This window comes from Diprion similis, chromosome 8 (assembly GCF_021155765.1).
Source record: "Diprion similis isolate iyDipSimi1 chromosome 8, iyDipSimi1.1, whole genome shotgun sequence".
NCBI lineage: Eukaryota > Metazoa > Arthropoda > Insecta > Hymenoptera > Diprionidae > Diprion > Diprion similis.
In genome coordinates, this window is record NC_060112.1 from 23,976,065 (window position 1) to 23,999,777 (window position 23,713).

General features: G+C 35.7%; 4 protein-coding genes across 27 annotated transcripts in view; 1 reads left to right on the plus strand and 3 right to left on the minus strand.

Annotated features, from left to right (window-relative positions):
• The window catches only part of LOC124409204 (protein piccolo-like), a 31,920-nt gene extending 31,031 nt beyond the window's left edge, over positions 1-889 (minus strand). For 11 of the 16 annotated variants that reach the window (XR_006929502.1, XR_006929501.1, XR_006929500.1 and 8 more), the window contains exon 1: positions 648-889. The gene's annotated coding sequence lies outside the window, so the exon portion shown is untranslated. The remainder of the gene's footprint in view (positions 1-647) is intronic. The other 5 variants (XM_046886672.1, XM_046886671.1, XM_046886678.1 and 2 more) reach the window with 1 other exon arrangement.
• A 618-nt stretch (positions 890-1,507) lies between these two features.
• On the plus strand, positions 1,508-3,445 carry LOC124409210 (protein anon-73B1). 6 transcript variants are annotated; one of them, XM_046886687.1, is made up of 3 exons: positions 1,508-1,654; positions 2,344-2,525; positions 2,586-3,445. In XM_046886687.1, exons 2-3 carry the CDS (start codon positions 2,355-2,357, stop codon positions 2,682-2,684), a joined length of 270 nt encoding a protein of 89 aa, XP_046742643.1. In that variant the 5' UTR covers positions 1,508-1,654; positions 2,344-2,354; the 3' UTR covers positions 2,685-3,445. The 6 variants fall into 6 exon arrangements, with proteins under 6 accessions (XP_046742643.1, XP_046742645.1, XP_046742647.1 ...); XM_046886689.1 differs by having other exon boundaries at positions 1,509-1,654; positions 2,348-2,525; XM_046886691.1 differs by having other exon boundaries at positions 1,522-1,658.
• Positions 3,446-4,437: 992 nt separating this feature from the next.
• LOC124409206 (constitutive coactivator of PPAR-gamma-like protein 1 homolog) lies at positions 4,438-18,293 on the minus strand. 4 transcript variants are annotated; one of them, XM_046886680.1, is made up of 17 exons: positions 18,181-18,293; positions 16,329-16,769; positions 16,007-16,179; positions 15,803-15,916; positions 15,306-15,452; positions 14,752-15,118; positions 14,372-14,626; positions 13,859-14,239; positions 13,615-13,650; positions 13,034-13,172; positions 12,451-12,576; positions 11,878-11,995; positions 11,454-11,754; positions 11,081-11,331; positions 9,645-9,773; positions 9,454-9,557; positions 4,438-9,271 (listed from the first exon to the last, which is right to left on the minus strand). In XM_046886680.1, the coding sequence occupies exons 2-17, from the start codon at positions 16,540-16,542 to the stop codon at positions 9,130-9,132; spliced, it is 2,997 nt and encodes a 998-aa protein (XP_046742636.1). In that variant the 5' UTR covers positions 16,543-16,769; positions 18,181-18,293; the 3' UTR covers positions 4,438-9,129. The 4 variants fall into 4 exon arrangements, with proteins under 4 accessions (XP_046742636.1, XP_046742635.1, XP_046742638.1 ...); XM_046886679.1 differs by having other exon boundaries at positions 11,081-11,343; XM_046886682.1 differs by lacking the exon at positions 13,615-13,650.
• Positions 18,294-18,936: 643 nt separating this feature from the next.
• On the minus strand, positions 18,937-22,790 carry LOC124410082 (endoplasmin). Its single transcript, XM_046888207.1, has 4 exons — positions 22,632-22,790; positions 22,395-22,478; positions 21,348-21,954; positions 18,937-21,137 (listed from the first exon to the last, which is right to left on the minus strand). Exons 1-4 carry the CDS (start codon positions 22,675-22,677, stop codon positions 19,496-19,498), a joined length of 2,379 nt encoding a protein of 792 aa, XP_046744163.1. The 5' UTR covers positions 22,678-22,790; the 3' UTR covers positions 18,937-19,495.
• Positions 22,791-23,713: the final 923 nt, after the last annotated feature.

Here is a 23,713-nt window from a genome sequence, read left to right on the forward strand (position 1 = left end):
TGATTCGACGAGTGAAGAAGCAAAGTATGTCTTCAATACTTCGAGCTGAAGGTTTTAGATAATTCTAAGTATTACAAACTAAGTTTAAATAAGGCTGATTGCTGTGGAAGTTGGATTTATGAAGCAAGTGTGTGTATGTACAATGTGGTTGACCTGGCCTTGCTTGCTACTTCAACAGGCACTGCTGCCATCATACAAGAGTGAAAAAGAAAATTTATAATGTTTGACGAAGAAAAAAGCTAACCAAAAAATCGGATGATCGAAGAGATTGTTGATCGGCAAAAGTGCAAAAGGGAGTAATTTTTTTTCCGTCAAGTTGACGAGCTCAACGTACGAGGGACGTTTACTTGGTTAGGTGTGAGTTTAATGTATCGAAAATATATATTGAGTTTTTGAGGAAACAGTCGGAGGATAATGAACAACCTTTAAAAACTATGAGAATAGTAATTTTTACTCAGTAATCGTGGTAAAATTGATATTAAAACCTTGGTTTGTACGTCAGAAATGAAAAATGCCGTGTACAATTCGAGTCGCCGTATTGGGGTGTTTGATTGTTAGTTTGCGGGCATAATTGCCTGCGAAATAACCGCATACCAAAATATAACATCGATTCGCACGATAATAATGGTAAGTTGTTAATTTCTTACCTTAATATGACAGGAATACAGAAGCTCACTTCAAACTTGGATGTAAACACAGGCATTTTTTAACGGAATTGACACTAGGGCAGCTTAAATTGATGAGCATTAAGCACTCGTTACATCGCGCTGAACGTTATCTCACTATTTTAGATTTAATTACGTTATTAAATACCGCAATAAATATAAGAATTCACGAACTCTTCGGAAAACATCCATCGAAAACTAAAGATGGCAGCCATTCTTCTGTACAAAACAAAGGTCCACATCCACGGACTCCCGAGCAACGAAGCCTCGAACCCAGACGGTTTCCGGCGCTGCTGTCTCGGCGCATACATTCGAAAGTGTTTCTTGCAACAATCATTTTCACCATGATTGCACAGCGGGAGATCTTTCCGCTTAAATTTGGGGAAAAGTAATGTACTGCGAATTTTATCCCAAGCTATATTCAATCGATTTTTGGATTATTTTCAGTTATTTATTGCGAATTTTAGTCGTGAATTTAGTACAAGTAGGATCCGGCAGTCAGCGCTTGAGCCGAAACGCAATTATTCATTAGTTCTTTTTTTCATAGTTTCGCAGCGCCATCTGTAATCGGTTGCCTCAGAGTTTACATATCTTGTTGCCAACTTCAGCTGGAAGAACTCGCATCTCTCACACGAACATTTTGCTTATTCGACATAAATCGTGCATTGATGAGGTTTTCGGATATGCACATGTTTGTAAAAGTGAGGCCTCAAATTTTTTTTCAACACTTTTTCATGTAACGCTTAAAGCTTGCAGTGTTTTAAATTACAAGCTGTCTCTGCGTGCGCCGCAGCAGCGACTGTTCCGAGCAACAACAATGACAAATGACGATGTTGGCAGTACTGTTGAACATCATGCAACTTCAGATCGGAGTATTCGCAGACAGATTCTGAACGCTTAGCTCGGCCCTCGGCGATTTAATACTTGGATTATTGATCAACACACGGCATATATGTTTTAATAATAGAGCAATCTACGAAGACACATAGGCATGTAATGATAGTTATTGTGTGCTGAATGGCATGCGGTATATTGTCGTATTTACACAAGTATCAATTGAATCCAATCGGATTATTACTGGAAGAGATAATAAGTGTTTAGCGAAGCTCGCCGCTACTTTTTAAAGAACACAGTACTGATCGTCCGGCTGCTGTATGCTGCTGTTCACTGCTCTATGCTTCAGCCAGATTGTATAACAAAAAAATAACCGAGTGGAAAACCTTGAACCCAAAAAGGAGTGCTGAAAATAAACACTAAGCTTCTACTCGCACGAATCACGTTCGAGCATTTGAACTTCTGCACGTTTTGCTATTAAAAAATATCTTTTAACACAGATTAATGAATCAAGCCGTCAGATTTTAGATTCAACACTTGCAAGTCGGAGGTAAAACTCACTCTGTTGACGAAAACAATGAATCTCTTTATTTCTTGTTCACAATTATGTATCCCCAACTTTATTCACATTTCACATCATACATTTTGATAATTTTCCTGATTTTTTATTTGGCAGCCTTAAAAAATTAGCAGTTTAAAAGAAGCGACCAATTGGTTGATTTTTAAATTTATTTATTCAATCTAAACAGTTTGCAAATAACCCACATCCAACATACCTGTACAGATTTAGACTGTAGTTACTGTCATATCAGCTTCCATATCTACAATGTTTTCTTTCTTTCAGAAAGCACTGCGATGGTTGACACAGACCCTCAAATAAAGAGGCTTTTGTTGCCTACAGAGGAAACTTTGTTTGAGCAATTATTGAGAATTGGTCTTTACCTGGGAGCTGTATTTCAAATTGTCTGTCTCCTGGCAATTGTAGTCTACCAGGCAGGACCATCGGACGGGGTGACTGCTCTAAAGGTGATAAGAATTTGTGTTCATTAACGGATAATCAGGAAGTATAATCGGTATGTTTCACAGGACGATCCCAGTGACGTTGAATGCTCCGAAAACAGCCCTCAAGTAACACCCAGACGGCCTCATAGACTCCGAAAACAAGAGAAAAAGAAGAGACGCTGAAGAAACGAAAGATGAATGTCAGAACGATACACGGAGATATTTTATAAATTTTGTGATATTTTATCTGTATATTTGTTATTTATCGACCTGATTTTGACTTGTTGGAAAATGACCGGTTAATTAACTTTATTACTCTGGTATTGTGAAATAGAATATTGCTTCTCAAGTAGCAATGTCATCCGGCAGCTCTGTATTCTGTGTATAGAATTAAAATTAAAATACTTCCATTTATATGAAAAATTGAATCCCATATGAATAAGAAAAAAAATGGAAGAAGCATATTGGAATCATTACAGTACAGCTTTCAATGATTTTTTTGACAGTATTTCATCAATAATTTGATCTAGGAGCAGGTTCTTTAAAGTTAGAGCAGGTAGGGAAGTTTTATGAACTAGCAACAGATCGTAATTTAGTGTATAGATAATAATCAGTATCCTCCAATTCTTATGATGAAAATAATGATTGTACCATTTATATTTTTTATATTACTTTTATTGTATTTAAGATATGATAACACGTTTCATTGAATCATTTATTCTTGCGAAAATGTCAGCCAACTATATGCCAGTACCTCTTCAGCCAATATTTGGACTAATGACATAGTACTGATGAGTTTACTAATGATGTCGCTAAGAATACAAAGTAATTGAACTGATTTACACCTGGCGAAGAGGATCGAATTTCCATACCACTCTAGTGCCTGTACTTTATGTTTATGTGTAGGTGAGTGTGTGTGTTTTTTTGTGTTACTACATGTAAGAGAAATAAAAATGAAATTTTCTTCAAAAACAAAACCTAATGCGTCTGCAGATTGATCAGCTACTCAGCTTCTCTATTTACTTCAAAGATATCAACATGGAACTCCAGAAATTGTATCGGCCTTTTTTTTGCTTTTATTATAAGTTGGAATCCTCTGATTGTAGATGCAACAAAAACTTTTCATTTTGCAATTGTAAAGAACCAATTACATCTCAATCGACTTACAGAGTAGGATTTTTCTGCTGATAGACTTACAGACAAGTATTCATGAAATTTGAATAATTCTAAATTGTTACAACATCCATTAAAAGTGCAGTTTGCATTTTATATTTTGAATAATCATTGAATATATCATTTTTATTTTATACCCTCTTTTTTGGTAGTGCTATAGAGTTTGCCACTAGGTTTACAATATTATTATTAGTTTCTAAATTTCAAATATGTTATTACGTATGTACCTGTTTTAGGAATATTTAAATGTGAATTCATCTTTTAAAATAATAATTTTAAGTTATATTTCGGCTGGTGCTTTTGCCAACACTGATTCTTATTAAAATTCCGTTGATGATTTACTTTTTATTGCCAGCATTCCATGAATTCTGAAAGTGTAGTTTGAAACTAAAGTTACAACTTTTCAAAGCGTTTTTTATCCATTCATTTTACCAAGCTGTAAAAACATAGAATCAGGTTTGCTTGACACTAGACACGAATGGGTACACATTACAACAGTAAGTTACAAGATAGAATAATACAACGAGGATACATTGATGCAGTTTTGATAATAAATGCAAGGACCTAAAAGTTGGCTCCAGAGAGCTCACAAATCAAACAGAAACAGTCAAAGACATCCATTGATCTAGCTTGCTGACATAAAAACCAAACAGCTTCATGGGAGAATGTAAAATGTGCCACATTGACTAAAAAGTTTTATTACTCGTAAACAGTTTTAATGATTAATTAACTGAAAAGCAAGATTCTGCTATTACTCAGCTCACAAATTTTCGTTTATTGGATATCTCGAGTTCAATTTATACTTCATTTGTTAGCTCTTTAGTTGGCCAAACTGGCGCGTTATAACTCATTGAGATTAACTTATGCAATCAACAATAATATTCTAGCGCATGGAATGCTTTTTGTGAAGTGAAACTTTTCATATTCATTCATTTAAGCATATATAAATCATTCGGAAACATTGAATATTACTCGTTACATCAGCAAAGAAATAAATTTCAATAAACATGTGTATTTAACTATCGAGCTCTGCCCATGCGCTACATAATATTTTGTAAATTTTTAAATCAACTTTTTTTTTCCCAAGCAAAATTAAACGGAGGAATAAACATATAAATTGTTAGCAATCATACAAAATATATCGTGTAGGTAGGATTTTTTTTTTTTTTTTTTTTAAATTCATTTATTACATTTTTGTTCACCTTTAGCTATGAGAATTGATAGCAGAATATACTTTATGTAATATTTTATTTAAGAATATATAAATACGGGGGCCCACGTATGGATTTAGCTATATCGATAAAAATGGATTTTTTTTGTTTTTTTTTCTTAGTTTTTTCTTTTTTCCTTTCATTATTTATTGCGCTGCTAACATACTTTAATATATTTGATATTACATATACAAGCAAAACTACATTATAAAAGAAACTTATAATTTATAAATGATGAGCGGTGTTACTCATATTTCTGTTAAAAACCACATACCGCATTATTGATAATATTTAGAGTTGCACCTCCATTACTCAATTCATAGATTATGCAAAACAAAAGAATATGTAATGAAGAAATTCAACATTGTAATGCACATCCTTTTGTGTATAACTAAGATATGTGCAGAAACGAATGATAATACAATTACGTTTTTTTTTCTGTCGATTAGATAAGCATTTAAAATATATAAAGGTATGTGTAATAAATGAAAGTTTTTTGTGATAATTTTTTTTGAATTTTTTTTCTTCATTTTATACTTCGAATTGTCCTCACGGTATCTAGGAAACTAAGCGGCAAGAGCCATAAATGAAAATGAAATAATAAAATTTTCTTTGAAACAAAGAATAATAAATTGATTAATTTTATTGCAGATAAATTATTTGGTCAGTATACAACCTTTGCAATGTTATAAGTTGTAAAATTGCTGTGCCCAAATTAAGATGCAAAATTGCAGTCAAGAATCCCCAACTGATTATGTGTTTGCAAATAACTGAAAAAAAAACTAAAATAAATGAACCTATTACGCTGAAGGCGATTCTTACTCACTTATGTTCTTTGCAATAAACATGCTTTACAACAAATAGAATTATTTAATATCGCAAATATTACAATAAGATGCAAATTTTCTGGATACGCAACACAGAAGCTAACTTATTAATATAACAGAGGTATTGTTCACAGTATAATGTCAAGTTATAGACAATTTTTGTGGGCCCCTATTCTACACTTCCAACGAAAATCAGTTACAGGTCGCTAAGAGAGGACCTGTCTTGCATAGATCATATTAGTTTATTTTTATGCTCAAGCTGTCTTGTTCTCACATTTCTGTTCTATGTTATGTATATTAAGTCAAGTTTGATTTTTCACATTTTCTTTTTATGAATTGTGCATTACTATTCGATGCTGTAGATACGAAAATCAGTGCAGCAGCAACTGATTAGGTTTCATGTAATTCATTTCATAGTTATATTATATAATATATTGAATATTATTATCAAGAGGTTAATTTCTCGAAAAGAGAATCAATCATTTAGCTTTACAAAAGCGTAAAGTGGCATTTATTCTCGAATTTCATGATTTGTATTCAATGTTGTATGTCAGGGTGTGGTCCATTTGAAATCACGAACATTTCGTTTACTTTACAGATCAAAAACTGAGAACGAATGTAGCGTTTGCAGTACAATTATCATGTATTACTTACATTTTTAGTAAATAATGTGTATATGCTAACTTTTCGTTTCAGACTTGAAGGTTCACAGTGTTCTGTATTGTCAGATTAGATTTCATTTATTGATTCATCATATTTATATTTTTCTTTCTTTTAGTGACATTTTTTTTGCAAGTAGCAACCTCTTTGAAGATAACCCAGTTAAAATATTGAATTAACGTTCATTAACACTGTCTGCATGTTCTCATAGCTGACGTTAGGTTGAAATTTTTTTCTTTTCCTGTACGTTTTTATACTTTATTTTAGTTTCATTATATCTCAAACAACACCAACAATATTTAAGAATATGAAACACACGAACACGTGGAATTCAATATCAATGAGAGGCGAATGATTGAATAAGTTGAATTGTTTGAATCAGTGGCAGCTATCTTCGCGACACTCGTGAAAAGTGGATGTTTCGGGAACAGAAAATAATATTCAAAATCTGTTAAACGAGCTACTTAAAACTTGATCAACCCGCAATTTCTTGCGCAAAACGTATTTAGCATACTGTATATGATTTGGAGTAATCATATTATTCAGCCTCGATATGGTTGTAAATTTTAACTCATTATTTTCCTAACGTGCCACAAGATTTTTTTTTTTCATTGTCTTAATGCCTTTTTATGCAATAACAAATCTACAAAAATATAGCCTTTCCATCTGATCACGTCTCGTTATATTATCTCAATAAATGGATTTTATTAAACGCAGCAAATACCTTTTTTATAAGGCGTTTACCCATACGTTCCCCCTTACTGCTTCGTATTTGTCAATTACTCAATTTAATTGTGTTTTACCGTTCTTTTGCCCCCCCCCCCCCCCCCTCCCCCCCACAAAATTTACTAAATTACATGATTGTTGTAATTAGTAAAAACGAACAATAATAATAAGAAAAAGAAAAACAAAAAAAAAAAATGGTTTTCTACTCAACAAACTAGTTGTGATCTTCTGTAGCAAGTCTCATTGACTATGCTACACATAAATAGAATATTTTTTTCAACACAATCATTTAGCAGCCTCGGTGCATTAACGGCACACTTGGGCGTTGCTTATTATATACATCTTCATTCATACTATCACTGTATCTTAAATCTAACCAACATTTATGTACAATTCACGTTGTCAAATCTGTGACACAACATTATGATCATATCAGACATGGGCGCACGCGTACTGAATTGATTCTTCAGGGTTTCTGAATAATATTTTTATAGCCGTCGTCATTGAAAACTCGCATATAACGTTACTTTCAACTATCTCTCATCAATTATATAATATTAAATTAATTGAGAGTTATTCACTTCACAGATGATACATCATGCGATCTAATATTGTGTGGCATAATTTCACAACTATACATAAGGTCTACTTGAAAAGCTACACATTGAAAAGAAGGACGAAAAAAAGTTTGTCATAACACGAAGCTGGGCGTAATAACATAACTCCAGCAGATTTTATATCTGCAGATTTAATTTTCAGACATTTCTCAACCAATTTCACAACTGTCTGACATTAAACTCTCAATCAAACCAAAATAGCCCCATCCATAACGTCTCAGGCACAACAGCTAATAAATATATATCTTCCTATATATATATATCAATCTGTAATATTATATTCGCGCCTTGTATGTACATTACCCCCCCCCCCCCCCCCCCTCCCTGCGCCTACTCAATAATTAATATATAAACGATATACTTAGTAATTTTCATTCTCTCGAAATATTTAAGCACGCTGTCAAGCTCTCTCTATGCTCATACCTTACGTATAATATACATCATTACGGGAATCCTAAACCTAAATTATGTATAAATATATATTTTACTTATATGAAAAGCATCAGTCTCCATACGCTAAGGGTTGTCCTAGACCTCGATTCCCTGCAGCCTAAGAAAACTACCATTCTGGCTTCTAAGAATAAGCCAATACTTTACCTCGCTATTCTCACCAGGGAAATGAGTGCCAAGACGTTCCGAAGCGAGCATTTCATATAATACCGGAAAATATATATTTTCTGTGTAAAAAAAATAATCATGCTTCTTAACAACTAAATACATAGTATAGCAGTTTGACGACTCTTCTTCTTAGATACACATTAGCGCAATTGTACACTAATCAGTCAAGTTTTTTCTGTATTATTTGTTTTATCCATTATCCTTAGTAGCAATGCAAGCGGTAGAGCCTGTCAGCACAACCACCACTTTTCTTCTATCTCGTATAGTGTGGTGCATTTGGCAGTGAGGACATCGTATAGTATTAGTCAAAAATTGGTTATGTTTGCACCTTTTCAATTATTCTTTAGGCGCCATTCGGTGTATTTACCTATGTTATTTTATAGTTTGGCCCCACCAGAATTTTATATGCTTTGTGAGCAGCTACACCAACGAAACAGTTTACCATAAATATGAAACAAGTTTTCAAACATGGGTTGAGATTTGGAGCAACTTAAAAACACTTTCTTGAAAAACCGTTGCAGATCGCCTATAGAAAAGACTAAGTTGAAAGGTACGACGAAATTTGTTAATTTAGTTACATAAATAATAAAGCTGATGTTTCGTGTTTAAATTGTGTGATCCGCAACTTACAACACAAATCTCAGTGATATAATATGTGCTACTGATTTCATTGACAATTCAGCAAACATAGCTGTTGCAGCTGCTCAACTGACATATAGCTCGATTGATTGGTTGCAGTCTTAAGTCATATCCGAGAGGTCCGTATTTGATACGGAGCATTGTTTTTCTGTATAATTTAATTTTCAGCTGGAACAGCTGTAATTAACGGAGCATCGCCCTGCCCTTTCTCTACAGGCTTACCATTTTCTGGCGCGTCATCAAATTGGCCGGGTACTGAAGTGGTTTCTTTTGTGCCATTCACAGGTAGTACTGAACCACTGTAACAATTTTTCTAATGTTTATATCTGAATATGAAACGTATTGTACCACTATGGCCAAACATTGGGAACATAGAATACAACTTGTTCAACGGAATATTCAGTTTTAAATTTAACACAAATATTATAATGAGAAAAAAAATTATTATGGAGTAAATGCGAAATTATAAAGAAACACTTACGTGTATTCACTTGTAACACCCTCAACGGTAATACCACGGCCTCTGCTATCTTTTTTTTCGTTTTCTTTATTCTTCCTGTTGTTATTTCTCTTTTTGTTTGCTGCCTAAAATTGTTTTCATGTTTAGTATAGATGATCACTTGTGTGAAATATTACAATAATTTTGAAATTAATTGCATGATAATATTTCACCTTCATTTGGGTTTTTTTTCCACGACCACCAATTTGGTTTCTGTTATTTCCGCGAGTAGGAAAAGTTGGTCGACCCATTGGGTTAAATCCCCGAGGAAGACCATACTTCAAACCACCGATAGAAGTCACCTATAACAAGTAAAACGATACTTTCAATAATTCCTGAACTTTTTACTGTTTTTTATTTTTATTGACAAGAAAGGTGGAACTAATATTATATAATAATAGAATGCATGAGGGAACATTGCTTTATTCACTCAGTGAACTCATCTCATTCATTTTTAATCTTGTAATGATATTCTTTGCAAAAAATTTTGTATGTTTACAAAACAAAAGAATTTTAGCCAAAAGTGCGATAAACATGCAGACAAAATCCCAGTCAGATTACCACAATCTATATTCGAGGTGCATTACATCCACTGTGCTGAAATTTAACATTGGTGTGGTGTCAATTGGCTTTTTTATATTCTTGAATAAAAAATCGACTTGACAATAAAGAGAAGTAGCCTGATCCAAGCTTCAGAAATATATATTTAAAAATCTGTAGCCTAGAGTCTTTCGAGTTTGAATGAGAAGATTAAATAAAAATTTAAATAAGAAACACAAGTTCAACTCTTCAACAAAATTGAAATCTCTTTATTTTCACGAATATAATAAAAGCGGATTATAAAAACATGTAAGTACGTTAGAAAATTATAAAAATTATATAACAAGACGAGGAACTTTTTTATCGAAGAATAAACGTAGACATATAAAAATTACTACAAACAAATGACAATAGAAGGAACATCAATCTCAACACTTTCTTACCAAATGATTTTCTTGTATTACTATATCAAAGAATCGGGAATATTTAATGGCCTGGTTGGTTTAGTAGTTTTTAGTTTAGTTTTGCAGCAATAGCAATAATCGATAATACAATGCAAATAGATTTTAATTAACATATCACGCAGTATAAAAAGTTCAATCAATCCGTGCAAAGAGAAATAAGTCAAGGATACGGAATCGTCAAAAATGCACATCACCAAAAAAAGCACTAGTCTTATAAATTTTGAAAAAATAAGACATCGTAATGTCAATATTGTAATCAAATGTCTAAACTACTTGATTAAACTTGATTCAGATCGAAATAAAAGTATTCGTTTCTGTCCAGAGTTGATAAAAAAGAAGCAGTGGCAGTTTGTTTAAGTAATATTTCCGTCATTATTATAAAAATATGAAATTTCTTAGCACGCGACACTTAAAAATTACAAGAAACAACTAGGCCGCGCTATTTGTTTGTTTTTGTACAACGATTATGGATGAATATTCTATCGAATATTTTCAACATCTTTTTCAACATCAGTCATCGAGCCTTGCTCCTGAGGATCTTGTCCCATATAGACACATCGGTAGCGGACCATAGTGAGACTGCGATTGCACATGCGATATCCTACCTGAGGTGGAAGTCGGCCACGGGCATGACCTTGGATGGGCTGTGGCAGACGGCCTGGTGGCATGGAGCCATAATTAGGACCCCATTGCCCTACAACTACGCCAGCTACTTCTAATTGACCTCCTCTCGATGGTACTGGACGTCGCATCAATCCACGCTGTGCAATATTCCCAGTTCCACGACCACGAACCAGACCTTCGCTGATGGTACATCCAGCAGGGAGGATACTTTGTGGAACCGATACCCGAATGCCTGGAAAAATATCTAATTTACGACGTAGTTTGATTGGGTAAGTAAAAAATCCAATTTTTCACAAAAAATTTTCGCAAAGTACAAGTCAGAATGACTTCATCAGAGGATTATTTCGAACTTACCAGGGGTGACTGGTAGTGGGGGGCGAGCAAAGACAACGTTGATTCCCTCCAAGACAGCTTTTCGCATTCTCTCCACTTTCACAACTCTCTCGATGTGACCGCCGCATAGCTCCAAAAGGTTTTTGGCAATTGTAGCACGTGCGAGGGTATGGTGAAACAGTTTACCGTCAAAGAAGAGCCAAGGGCAACACATCAGCCAAGGGATTGGAGCCCCGCAGGCATCGTTTGCTAGTAATGCAGTTTCTACACCAGCCATGAAGAGAGTCGCTAGTTGAACTCCACGAGATGTTACCAGAGGGAGCTTTAAAAAATTCGAATTATATTTTGAACCACTTATAAACCTGTCAAGATTTTTCTTCGATTGTTCTGTTTATTCGAAATTTTTACAAGGCTTTCGATTTGACTATTAAATTGAATTGTTTACCTGCAAGTCTTGGAGATACTGGGCATTCATAAGTTCAGGTGAGAAAGCTTGTGCGATGAATGCATCAAGTTCCTGACGTCGCAGTATTTTGACCTTGTCGTTGAAACACATTATGTACCTAAGATTTAAACAGCCAAATTGAAAGACATCTGCTATTGCAGATTTGAAAATACAGGTAAACAAATACTATTTTCAAGAACATAACTACTCAAAACTGTTTCAAATATCATTCAGAACCAGTTGACAAAGAATTCAACTACTCCTACACCCATATTTGAAAATAGGTACTGGACATTTGAACGCTATTTATTTATTCAAACATTTAAGAGTTTTTCCATTTTCTCTACTTCCTCTAATGACTATGGCAAGTTGATATTCGTACCATAGCTATGCTAAGGAAGTTTGACATGGCAGGTCTGGTTGAATCATCTTGAAAGGTAGGCGGATTACGTCGTCGTAAGAATGAATTTTCATACATTAAAAGACGTGAACAATGGTCGCGACAAGGATGTTCTTTCGTTTTGAAAAGCAGCGAAAAAATTTCAATAACGTATATGTAAAATTTATATTTACCTCAACACACAAGCCATGACCAACAAATGTTGCGGAACATAAGAAGGATTCAACATGAGAGGTGTGTCTGATTTCAGGCAAGTTAAGAATCCTCGAAGTCTCCGACGTTTGTCGTCGATCCCTGTGCTGGAAAAAGTTAGCCGACAATTATGAGTTGCGATACTTTGCAAGAGAATAAATTTATTTTGTTCATGACAAGCTAGACATATTTCGTCCACTGAATTTCTTATATGAAATTCGCATTTTCAGCTTAACCAGAATATAAATGTATAATATTATTCAGGCAAGGTAACCAGTAATTTGATATAAGCTAATCGAAATATGGCTATAGATTACTATACTTTGAAATTAATTCTGATCACCGCAAATTACAACATCAACACAAACATCAGTGGACATACCTATGATGCCCACGGGAGCTGCAACGAACAAGTATGTTGGATGCATAAAAAAGCTAGACAATAATTCTGTACTTCACGAGGCCCTGACAATTTTGAAAGTGATTTTTTTTTTTTTGTTCATGTTCAGTTACACCAATTACTATAATAGAAAATAAGGCTGCATATCGAATATCCATACTCACCCAAACCATAAACGCTGTATTGTGGGAACACCCCATCCAATTTGCTCAGCTTTTACCAATTCTGGTGTCTGGTAGCAGTTCGTTTTTGACCACACCCATTCTTTGATCACAACGTCAGGTACATCCACTTTTTCGTTATCTATTACAATTGTTAAGAAAAAAATTCGTAATTGTACTGTCTGAAAACTTTTGATACAGATTGCAATTATTTTGTCATTGGAATGGAACGCCAAAATGGGTATGCTGGGAAAATTTGACACAACTATCGATCGTGACGATCAGGAAGTTGGAATATCAGGAAAACTAAGGCTACATCTTATTCTTTGCATACACCAAACATAGGAACCTATGCTGAAAATTTAATTTGTACATGCTTGTTACCATAAGCTTATTCCACAAATTATTATAACGATATATCGTTGAGTAATGGTAATTTGGAAAGATAAATGAATAATGAATCAGTACTGGGCATAAACGTCTTAATAGTTGATATTCTAATAACACATCGCTTGTCCGAACCTAATAAAACTCAATAATAAATGATCTAATTGCCATGCGATAGAGGAATAAATGGTGATTACTTTTCTTGCCTGGTCTTCTATTCTTTCCTGCAGCCTCTAATCAAAATTTTTATGGATATAATGAATATCATGAATGTGACATAAATCTTCCTGAAAGAAGTTACTAAAAGTATGCTACAACTAGTTAGATTTTACACACTACTTTTTCCAGCGTGACGTAATTTTAGCAATTACTAGCTCTATGAATGTTCATAAAGTTCAGATTATTACCCTAGATTAGAATCTGTGGAGAAAAATTACTTACCGCCTTTTTCCTTGTTCTTTGTGGCGAGGTATATCCGGTGGTGCACATTGAACAAAATGGCATAAACCATTTGCCTCACAGGTCTATAGATCAAGTGTATAGATGGGAATTCCTTGTGACTTTCGTCCTCTAACAGAACTGGCAATTTTATTTCTCCGGCAATCAAAATTTGGTATATATGCGGAGACATCAGTCCTTTCTGATGTCGTTCTGAAGCTGTACGCATTACTTCTGGAACAGTGCCCGGAATGCTTGTCGTTGATTCGGACTGTTTAGTGGAATCTATCATAATATGCGAGGGAGATGTAGCTGTTGAACTACTACTCGAGCTCGAAGAACTGATCAGTAGATTATGAGTACCGTTTAGGGCATGGCCATTGTCTGTCAAAAATAAAAAAATATAATAATAAAATTAGATCAGAACGCGAAATGGAATATTTTCTTCTCATCAACTCTAGGATGTTCGGCGTCAATTTGAAAATGAAATTCACATAACTGATAGTCTAAACTTACTCTGTTCTTCTTCAGTTCGACTATTATCGGCATCTCCATGCCCCTGAATTCCTGGTGGTTCAATTACGATTTGCGGAGCGGCTTGGGCATTGGCTGTCGCTTGTTTGTATGCTTGCAAGCTGTCACGTTCACTCTCTACAGTTTCTGACGCGAACCGTGATGTTTCTAAATTAGCATCGTCTTCAGAGGTTGTTGATGGAACCTCTGCTACATTTTTCTGGACTGGTATATTTTGCTTAGATTCGGACTTGCGAGCTGTAAAGAATATTTAAAATATAAGAACTACGTTGTTTTGATAATGAGATGGGTGCATGAGACGTGTCATAGAAACGTTGCAAACTTTCAGAAACATTTTGTTCCTCAAAATCTTTATCAATTACCTTTAGCTGGCTTCACCGGTTTATAATGTAGAAATCCTTCTTTGGTTCCATTGATATAGTACTGCACAGACTGTCTGAGTTTGACACATCTTGGGTCAGATAGAGAGCCAAAAACATTTTGTGCTACAACGTCCAATTCAACAGAGGGCAAATCTTTAACAAAATTAGCTACTGTTCTGACCAGTTGTTCAGCCGTTACTTTATTTGGGTTAGTGTTCAAGTTTAATTTTTTGTAAAAGTCTGCTAAATCTTGTTCCGTAAGTAAATAATTGCCGAGCAGCGCAGTCAAGGTGCAAAGTCTATCCGACGGCAGATTAAGCGACTTTGTGAATTCAGAGATGATGTATTCTTTCGTTTCCAGAGAACCCTATAATGACAAAAATAACTTTCGCGATATATGTGTGAACAATTATTCAATATACGATCTACAGTTTGGTTAAAAAAAATCAACGAGCCACTACCAATAGTTATTTGCGATCATAAATATCAACCAATTCTATTAAAATTGGTTTTGAATTACGAACACCAAATTAGTTAAAATGAATATTGAATACCTTGTAGGTCAATTTCAATTGTTCCGACGAAAAATACCTCGGTGGATCAAACGCGGCATATTCGGCATCATCGGCTATCAATCCGTTGAAATAATTTTCACGGCAATAGGCGATGACTTCTTGGTGATGATCATCCATGCTGCACAACTGTTTAGGTAAGAGAAAAAAGAAATGGTTTCCTTTAATTAGACGACAGTTACCAATAAACCTCCTTTGTTAGAAATAATAAACGTATGAACCATTTATTACAATTTACACGAATTTCTTAAAACTTCTCGCATCACCTGTCCTGCCATTGTTTAGACGTCTTTAAAAACGTCATGATAAGAAAAGACATTCTGATATATATTTTGTGGGTTTAACACATCTTAAAAATGCTAAAAATATCAAAACCAGTCGCGTGTGATGATTTGACGCTTTTCAACTGAACTTATCATTTTCTGTATTTGAAAAGTGAGTTATATTTTCTACTAGATGAATCGCAATTAAAATCTTACCACTGCAACATTCAAGTGCCTAAGTGCCATGCGAAGGCTGGTCCGTAGACAGACTGGTGGTGTCCACCAAATTTTTGGCGGAGGTGTTCCTTTGGTTGTGATGTGTTTCAAAACCTGTAACGGAGATTAGATTTACATACAATTTACAATACATATATGTCAGTGTGATTCCATTTGATAAAATAAATTAGGTAAGAAACTTACATTGTTAACTTTTATTCGAACTTTCAGTTGCTGTTGAATCCAATCAAGGCGCCTAGGAGACTCCAAGGATCCATTGAAAAACACAGCCAATTCCACTCCGGACATTTCTGTTGCTTGTGTCAGCACTGCTAGGAATTGTACCATCCGGTTCCATTGACCACCACAAGCCCAGTCTAAAAGACGCGTTTACATTCAGTTGCATCAAGCACAAAACAAATGTAATTGCAGAAGTAATTTTTATTTTATTTACTGTTGATTTCCCAATTTTTTCTAAGGAATCAATCAAGTTTAGTGGGCGAATGGATTTGGGGAGTGATTTTACCTGAGAAATAGCCGCCGTACAATCTGTCCAGACAACATTCTCCGTCAAGAACTAATCTGAGTTTGGCGGAGGGTGACTGTTGCTGTTGTCCCTTTCCAGAACGATTGCGTTGTCTCTGAGCGACGTTACGAGCGATTCTCAGTAAGTCTACAGCGACTGAGCCACCTTGAACGGCATTGCTGTCCAAAAATGCTTGCAAGTCTTGTATACCCATTGCAACAGGTTTTTATTCCTCTTTACAAAGAGAGTATAATATGTTTTTGTTTAACTTTAGTTTACACTGTTTAATGAAATGTTACTATTTTTTTTCTCGATACTTTATTTTTCAGAGCCAACAATTCATTTGTTTCTTTTACTTTTCTCTAGATTATATATTATTCGATTTTCAATATTTTCCTTTAACAAGTGGAAAAGTCCAACTCCAATTTCAACAGTCGAAAGCTGAAAAGAAAAAATCAAAATGTCAGCTTATATCTACTTGATTTTTAGATTTGTGAGTGAGTTTTGAATCAAATTTAAGCTTAGAGAATATTTGTTCCACGCTCAGGGCTTCGAGTACTCTCGCCGTTATATTAAATCTCATGCACCTTAGTATCAGGCAGCAACATGATCCTAATATCTGGAGCTTCTGCATAATCAAATCTCTCGTGTAACTTAACCCGATATAGACCGTCATTCACAATGTTACAAACCATTGGCCATATTTCGTCAGTAGTAATATATTAGACAATGTTGCATCTCATTATTTAAAACTATGAGTATTTAAACCTATTCGAAATCAAATTATTTATTTAGTAATTTTACACCTGGCATCTATGAGTTACAAAAAATACTTTCATCCGCAGTAACAGTAAATCTTGAATAATCACTATATTTGATTATATAGTAAGAAATGAAAGTAGCTATAAATTTTTTCTATTAATTATGTCCTTTGCAAGATCTCGTTGAATGTGATTTAATTATTATGTGGTAAAAAAAATTGATCAGAATGGTAGTAGAATGAATCTGCTCATGCAATTTTGGTTTCAGAAAAAGTTTAATTTTTACTTGTGATCAATGGTTAGAGTAGAGGTTTAGATTAGTTGGTGGAGTTTGATTCCTCTCAGAAAAAAGCATAATAACAATAATTAGAGTATAAATTTTCGTCTAATAGATCCTAGTCACTTAGGCTTTGACTGAGTTTCATGAAAATGTAATACGCTGAAAAACGCGTGGGAAGATCGAACGTAAAACGGTCCGCATAAACTGTGATAGCTTTATTATTGTCAGTCTCTTGACGGCTCCAGGTAGAGCATGTCGTGGTTTATTACCGAAGTTCAGTGGAATAAAGGTTTTAATTTAATTACCCAATATAGAAGTGTATGAGCTAGATCCGTCAAACTTGTCGGCATATTTATCAGGACTTTCCGTTTAGCATTATAAAATAATGTGAAAAAAGCCGTGCGTTACCTTCGGACATTTGCAGAACAGTCGAGAATAGTAAATTTTCCATTCTGCATTGTGTCCGAAGAAGCGTGACTAGAGACGCCATTTATTTTGTTTACGTGTACAGCAACGCTGTTTTCATTGATACAACATATTAGATGGCATGAATTATTTTATCGGTTAAAATAGGCGAGCCGAATTCGAAACGAGTCCTGTTAATCGAAGTTGTATATCGACGTTAAAAACGGTCAACATTAGCTAGGAATTTCCTCGCCGGCATGGCGAAAACGGCATTTTAGGTGGCCGAATCTCGCAAAGAACAAGCTCGTCTAGTTAAACATGTGGGCTGTTATTTGGTTATCAGTTAGCCGAGCGTTTATCAGTTACTCAGAGCCTCGATTATCGCAGATATTTGTAACATACTTACGTTAAATTAGCGAAAATCATTGTGGCTCCAAAGAAACACAAAACACACAGACTTTGACTATGGTTGACGTCGGGTTCGAAAACGGAAATGTACTCGGGCACGCTCAGCCAACTTGTCCCGTTATACTTAGTTCCAGCGGAAGGGCTCGTCGTGATTCGTTGGATTCAACGGAAATCCAAAATGCCCGACGGATGCCCGAGCGCGTCTTGTTTTCAAACACGGCGTTGAATACCGAAATCTTTTATTCCTTACAACAATAATAACAAGTCAATTGTTCACTACGCCTAGCAGCAGCTGCGTGTGTCTCTGTCTCGCATTCATTTTTTCATTTCCATCAGTTATAATAATAATAATAATAATAAAATGAAGATATGAATATTCTCTCAATTTCAGCACGGATCGACGTTTGGACTCTTGAGAAGTATTGACACATCTCAAAAGCGTGATACATATGCATACGTAGTAATATTCAGGTTTTGAAATTCAACACGGATATTATAGTCTTATCGTTAACGAACAATGGTAGATGAGAGCCTCTTGATTTAAGATTTTGCGAATTAAATAACGTGTAGTACAGAAATCAATATCGTATGTGCATATCGCGTGCCGTATGCACGTAGGTCATTTTTTTTTTCATTCATCGAAAATTCTATAAATTTTCTTATTTACCATTAAAAGGCATATGTGTGCGTAAGGATAATATTACGAAGTAGAAATGATGAAGTGATTATACTCTTATAGAAGACCGGGGACGTGTTAAATGGAATAATTTTTATTTATTTTTTGTACAAATTACACTCACACATTCTCACAAGCATACCCAGGATCTATACGATACGCAATTGACATTTGCGCAATTGATTACTACACACGAAGTATGGTGATGGAAGAACAAAAATAAATTAAATGCATTACGTTTCAACAACTGGTAGAAAAAATTTACCAGTGGAATATGTTATAACGATCCTATCTTGATATTCTGTTATACTCGAGTATGACAGGCGACTATAAACAATTACAATGCTATGTATCACGTATGCAGCTTGTCACTATACGGAATATCAAATCTCGCATTTTCTCTGTAGACATCGATTACTAGTAATAATCCACCTACACATCTCTTGCAAATCAAAAATAAACGAGCCGGAAGGCGAAAAAAAAAAATTCAAATTAAATTCAGCTGCAAAATTTTCATCTCTTTTGCACGTAAAAATTTAATGTTATGTTACTTATTTGAAGCTGCTATACATTGTATAGCTTACTTCGAGGGTTTGTAAAGTCTTTCCTTTTAATATCTTAAAGCTAAGAAATTTCTTTACAGCTCGTCGTGCTCTTCGTCTTCCTTCTCTTCATCAGCGTCAAGTTCCGACGCCTTTTCAGTCTCAAAAGTGGAATCCTCCTCACCATCATCTTCTTCGTCTTCCGCTGTCTCTGACAGTGGAATTCCAAGAGTCTTTCTCATTAGCTGTTCAACACTCAATGCAAAGTCCGAAGTCTCCTTTAGCATGTAACCGGATCGCAGGGTTGCAGTTCTGAACATCATCACAGCAATATCCTTTGCCGCTGGATCGCTCGGGTCTTCCTCGACTCTGCGTAACAGCTCGCGGATCAGTGGATGTCTTGGATTTATTTCCAATGTTTTCTTCTGATTCAAGTAGTAAGATTTTTGTGGATCGTCCGCCTTCTGGTGAGCATTTGATATAGCTAACCTCTCCATGTTTCCAGTCCATCCAAACATGCTCGCTACCAACGCACAGGGAGAGTCTGTCAGACGTTCAGAAACCTGTGCCTTACTGATCTGATCTTTGAGTGCCTCGTCGTTTAGCCATTTGGTGAGGGGTTCAAAGGTGGTTTTGTACTCCTCAAGGCGCTCTTTGGCCTTGTTTCCTTCGTCAAGGGTGAATCCCTCTTTGGCAACATTCTGGAACTTCTTACCGTCGAACTCTGGAAGTGAGGAAATAGCATATTCGTCAACAGCTTCGGTTAGGTACAAAACCTCATAGCCCTTCTTCAGAAGTCGCTCAACAAACGGAGACTTCTCGACTTCTCCACGCGATGATCCAGCAATGTAGTAGATGTGCTGTTGCGCTTCCTTCATGCGGGATACGTAATCTCCCAGCGAAGTCGTTCCTTTCTGGTTGGAAGACTGGAAGTGGAGGAGTTTCGATAGTCTCGCACGGTTGCTGGCATCTTCGATGACTCCCAGTTTCATGTTTGTACTGTATTCCTTCCAGAATTTGTCGTAGTCTTCCTTGGGGATCTTCTTTATCATATCCAATACTTTCCTGATCAGCTTCTTCTTTATAACCTTGATCAATTTGTGCTGCTGTAGAGTCTCACGCGAGACGTTAAGTGGCAGATCGTCACTGTCTACAATACCTCGAATGAATGACAAATAGTTTGGCATCATGTCATTGAATTCGTCCGTAATAAACACACGTCTGACAAACAGTTTAATATTATCTCCTTTAGTGCCATACTTATTAAAGCTATCGCCAGGCTGTACCTTAGGAATGAACAACAGAGATTTAAACGTAACTTCACCCTCAGCAACAAAGTGGGTTTTGGCCAAAGGATCGCTGGTATCTTTTGTAAGTGCCTTGTAAAATTCGTTATATTCATTGTCTTCAACCTCGTTTGGTTTTCGTGTCCAGATAGGTTTGGAATCGTTCAGGATTTCCCAGTCCCAGATAGTTTTTTCGACGGTTTTAGTTTTAGGCTTGTCATCTTCGGATGCTTCCTCGACCTTAGCATCATCCTCTTCAGATTCGGTCTTGTCATCTTTTTCAGTCTCTTCGTCTTTTGTGATTTCATCCTCATCAAGGGGCTCTTCAACCTTGATAGTTTTACTGGCCCACAAGTAGATAGGGAAGTTAATGAACTGCGAGTATTTTTTTACGAGGTTCTTCAGTGTATCAGGTTCCAAAAAGTCTGCAGCTTCGTCCTTCAAGTGCAGGCTGTAATTGATAAGATAATAGCATTAAAAAAAAAAAAACTATCATTGCAAAATAGAAATCAGGATTGTTCCAAGCTATGGTATTTGGAAAATTAAAAACTAGATCAGAGTAAAGTTAGGGAATTAGGATGTTCACAAAATAAAAAAAAAAACTTGTTTATAACCAGTGATTTCAACTATTATCACTGTAATTTATAGTAAAAATGCTTACCTAATAGTTGATCCTCGCTTGAGGGTATCACCTCGTGGATCTTCGCCAATGCTATAGCTGCCGCTGTCAGATTCCCAGATCCATTGTTTATCGTCATTGTGTTTAGATGTAACCACGACTCTGTCAGCAACTAAAAATGAAGAGTAAAATCCAACTCCAAATTGACCAATCATATCGTTCATGTCTTGTGCGTTAGCAGTGTCCTGTAGTTTTCCCAAAAACTCCGCAGTCCCAGACTTAGCGATGGTTCCAAGATTATTGATCAGGTCGTTCTTGGTCATACCGATACCAGTGTCTGTGATGCTGAGTATTTTGTTTTCCTTATCAGCCTTGATCCTTATGGTCAATTCATTGTTAGTTTCTAATACATTCTTGTCTGTCAATGAGAGCAATCTTATTTTGTCCAAAGCATCAGATGCGTTGGAAATCAATTCTCTAAGGAAGATTTCTTTGTTGCGGTAAAGCGAATTGATGATCAGTTTCATCATACGATTTACTTCCGTTTGGAATGTAAACTTCTCTGCTTTGTCTCGAAGCTCCTTAAGTTGGGCAACATTCAACGTATCAAGCTTAATCGCTTCCTCTTCTCTTTGCACGACTTCGTCATCTAGTAAAAAAAACGATATTCCGTTAGACATGGAAGATAATGTGAAAATTGTAAAAGTTATATTCTTCTCACTATAATGCCATCAATTTGATCAGTTTATCATAAATTTTGCATATATTTTTATTGACTTCAAGATTCATTATTTTTCTTATAATTACCACGTATTTTAATGTTTTTCGCACAGACTTTAGACAAAAATTGAATAAAGTACTGCGTTATACCGTTAAACGAACTGTTTACTTTTCACATCGGAAGAGACCTGATGTAACAAAACTGTCGTGACAAAATGTGGTTGAACATGCCACCATCTGTTGCAACATAACATGATATGCTACACAGAAACTGCGTATACCAATAATGTAACAAATCCGAATGTAGCTAAGAAAATTTGAGTAAAAAACAAGGCAAAGTGAGAGTAATAGTATGAAATAATGCATTACCTGTTCTCGATCCATCCCGACTTGATCCGAGATCATTTTCGACGGTTCCAACATCATCAGCGGGATCGTCGGCCCGGGCGAAGCCTGAAAAGCAGGTATATAATTGTTAATATTTGGTTAAACGTAAGTACAGAATTCGGATGGTTGTTTTTCGAGATGATCAGAGCAGACATAAGCCACAAATGGTTCATAATTCATTGAAATAGTGCAAGTTAGAAAAATGAGGAAATAGTTTACCGGCGACCAAAAGAAGCCCGACAACGCAGAGGAAAAACTTTTTCATCGCTCCTCCTAAGCAGCAAAACGAACCGGTGAAAAACACACAAAATATAAATCGACTCCTTGGCACGCTGTGTTCTATTAAATTGCTTCTCGCCGACTGTCAGAGATTCCGAGTTGAAATGGGAATTTAGGAAGATGCGAGTTTCGGCTTCGGCCAATGGCGTTCGACCACGCAGTCGACGTGGACCAATCAAAGATCAACCGGTGTTAGTGACTCCATATGTCTCGTTTTCATTGGTTGATAATCCCTTATTCCCTTCCCGACTACTCCTACTGTGCTTCTAGAAAATTCAAGATCAACGGACAGGATTTCTTATTGACAGAGTCTTCTGGCAATGCTTCTGGTTTCGTTACGGCACACTTTTTACCAGATAACAAAATGGAAATCATCATCTGTCGGTAACAGCACTGCTGGTACCAGAATTCGGTAAGTTGGTAGGGAAGGGTCCATTTCAACCGAGTACATATTGATCGCCGCGTAGTATTTATTTTGTGATCACAGACATTACCGACTGGAAAATCCTTGTCATCGCGAGACGGATGAAAGAGATTCTCACGGGACCTGAACTTGTCGGGAAATGTTGACTCAGCGAATCATGTTTTATAATTGGACTTTGCCATAGTACAATAGGGAAATGAATAAAATACTCGACGTCTATGTAACAGAGGAATCTTACTGTAAACTCGAGTTTTTCAGTTATAGCTGGTGAGAAGTCACAGTCGTGAGAATCTACTGCAAGAATAGACTCTAGGTACCAATGAGTTGCAAAATAAATATTGCCACTAAAAATGTAGCAAAGGAATTTTTGTGTAAATGTATCATACATCACCCAAAGTAAATAAAAAGTTATCGCAACTGTTGTACAGACATTACCTTTCATATATTAATATCACGTATGGGGTCAAAGTTCATGAACTGAAGTCACCTGACGCGACCGCTGCTCTTATCATCGAAATACCCTGGTAATAATGTGCCGAATGTTTTCGTGTATCACGAACTCGACTAAATTTAACAAAATGTTTTAATTTTTTTAACC

Excerpts from the sequence above, each read along its gene's own strand:
- LOC124409206 (XM_046886679.1), bottom strand. The coding sequence starts at position 16,542 with ATGGGTATACAAGACTTGCAAGCATTTTTGGACAGCAATGCCGTTCAA. Across the intron at positions 15,119-15,305 it reads AATTGAAATTGACCTACAAG|GGTTCTCTGGAAACGAAAGA; the intron begins GTATTCAATATT and ends TTGTCATTATAG. Across the intron at positions 13,651-13,858 it reads AAAGAACAAGGAAAAAGGCG|AGGCTGCAGGAAAGAATAGA; the intron begins GTAAGTAATTTT and ends AATTTTGATTAG.
- LOC124409210 (XM_046886687.1), top strand. The coding sequence starts at position 2,355 with ATGGTTGACACAGACCCTCAAATAAAGAGGCTTTTGTTGCCTACAGAG. Across the intron at positions 2,526-2,585 it reads ACGGGGTGACTGCTCTAAAG|GACGATCCCAGTGACGTTGA; the intron begins GTGATAAGAATT and ends TATGTTTCACAG.
- LOC124410082 (XM_046888207.1), bottom strand. The coding sequence starts at position 22,677 with ATGAAAAAGTTTTTCCTCTGCGTTGTCGGGCTTCTTTTGGTCGCCG. Across the intron at positions 22,479-22,631 it reads CGGGCTTCTTTTGGTCGCCG|GCTTCGCCCGGGCCGACGAT; the intron begins GTAAACTATTTC and ends CCTGCTTTTCAG. Across the intron at positions 21,138-21,347 it reads AAGCGAGGATCAACTATTAG|CCTGCACTTGAAGGACGAAG; the intron begins GTAAGCATTTTT and ends TATCAATTACAG.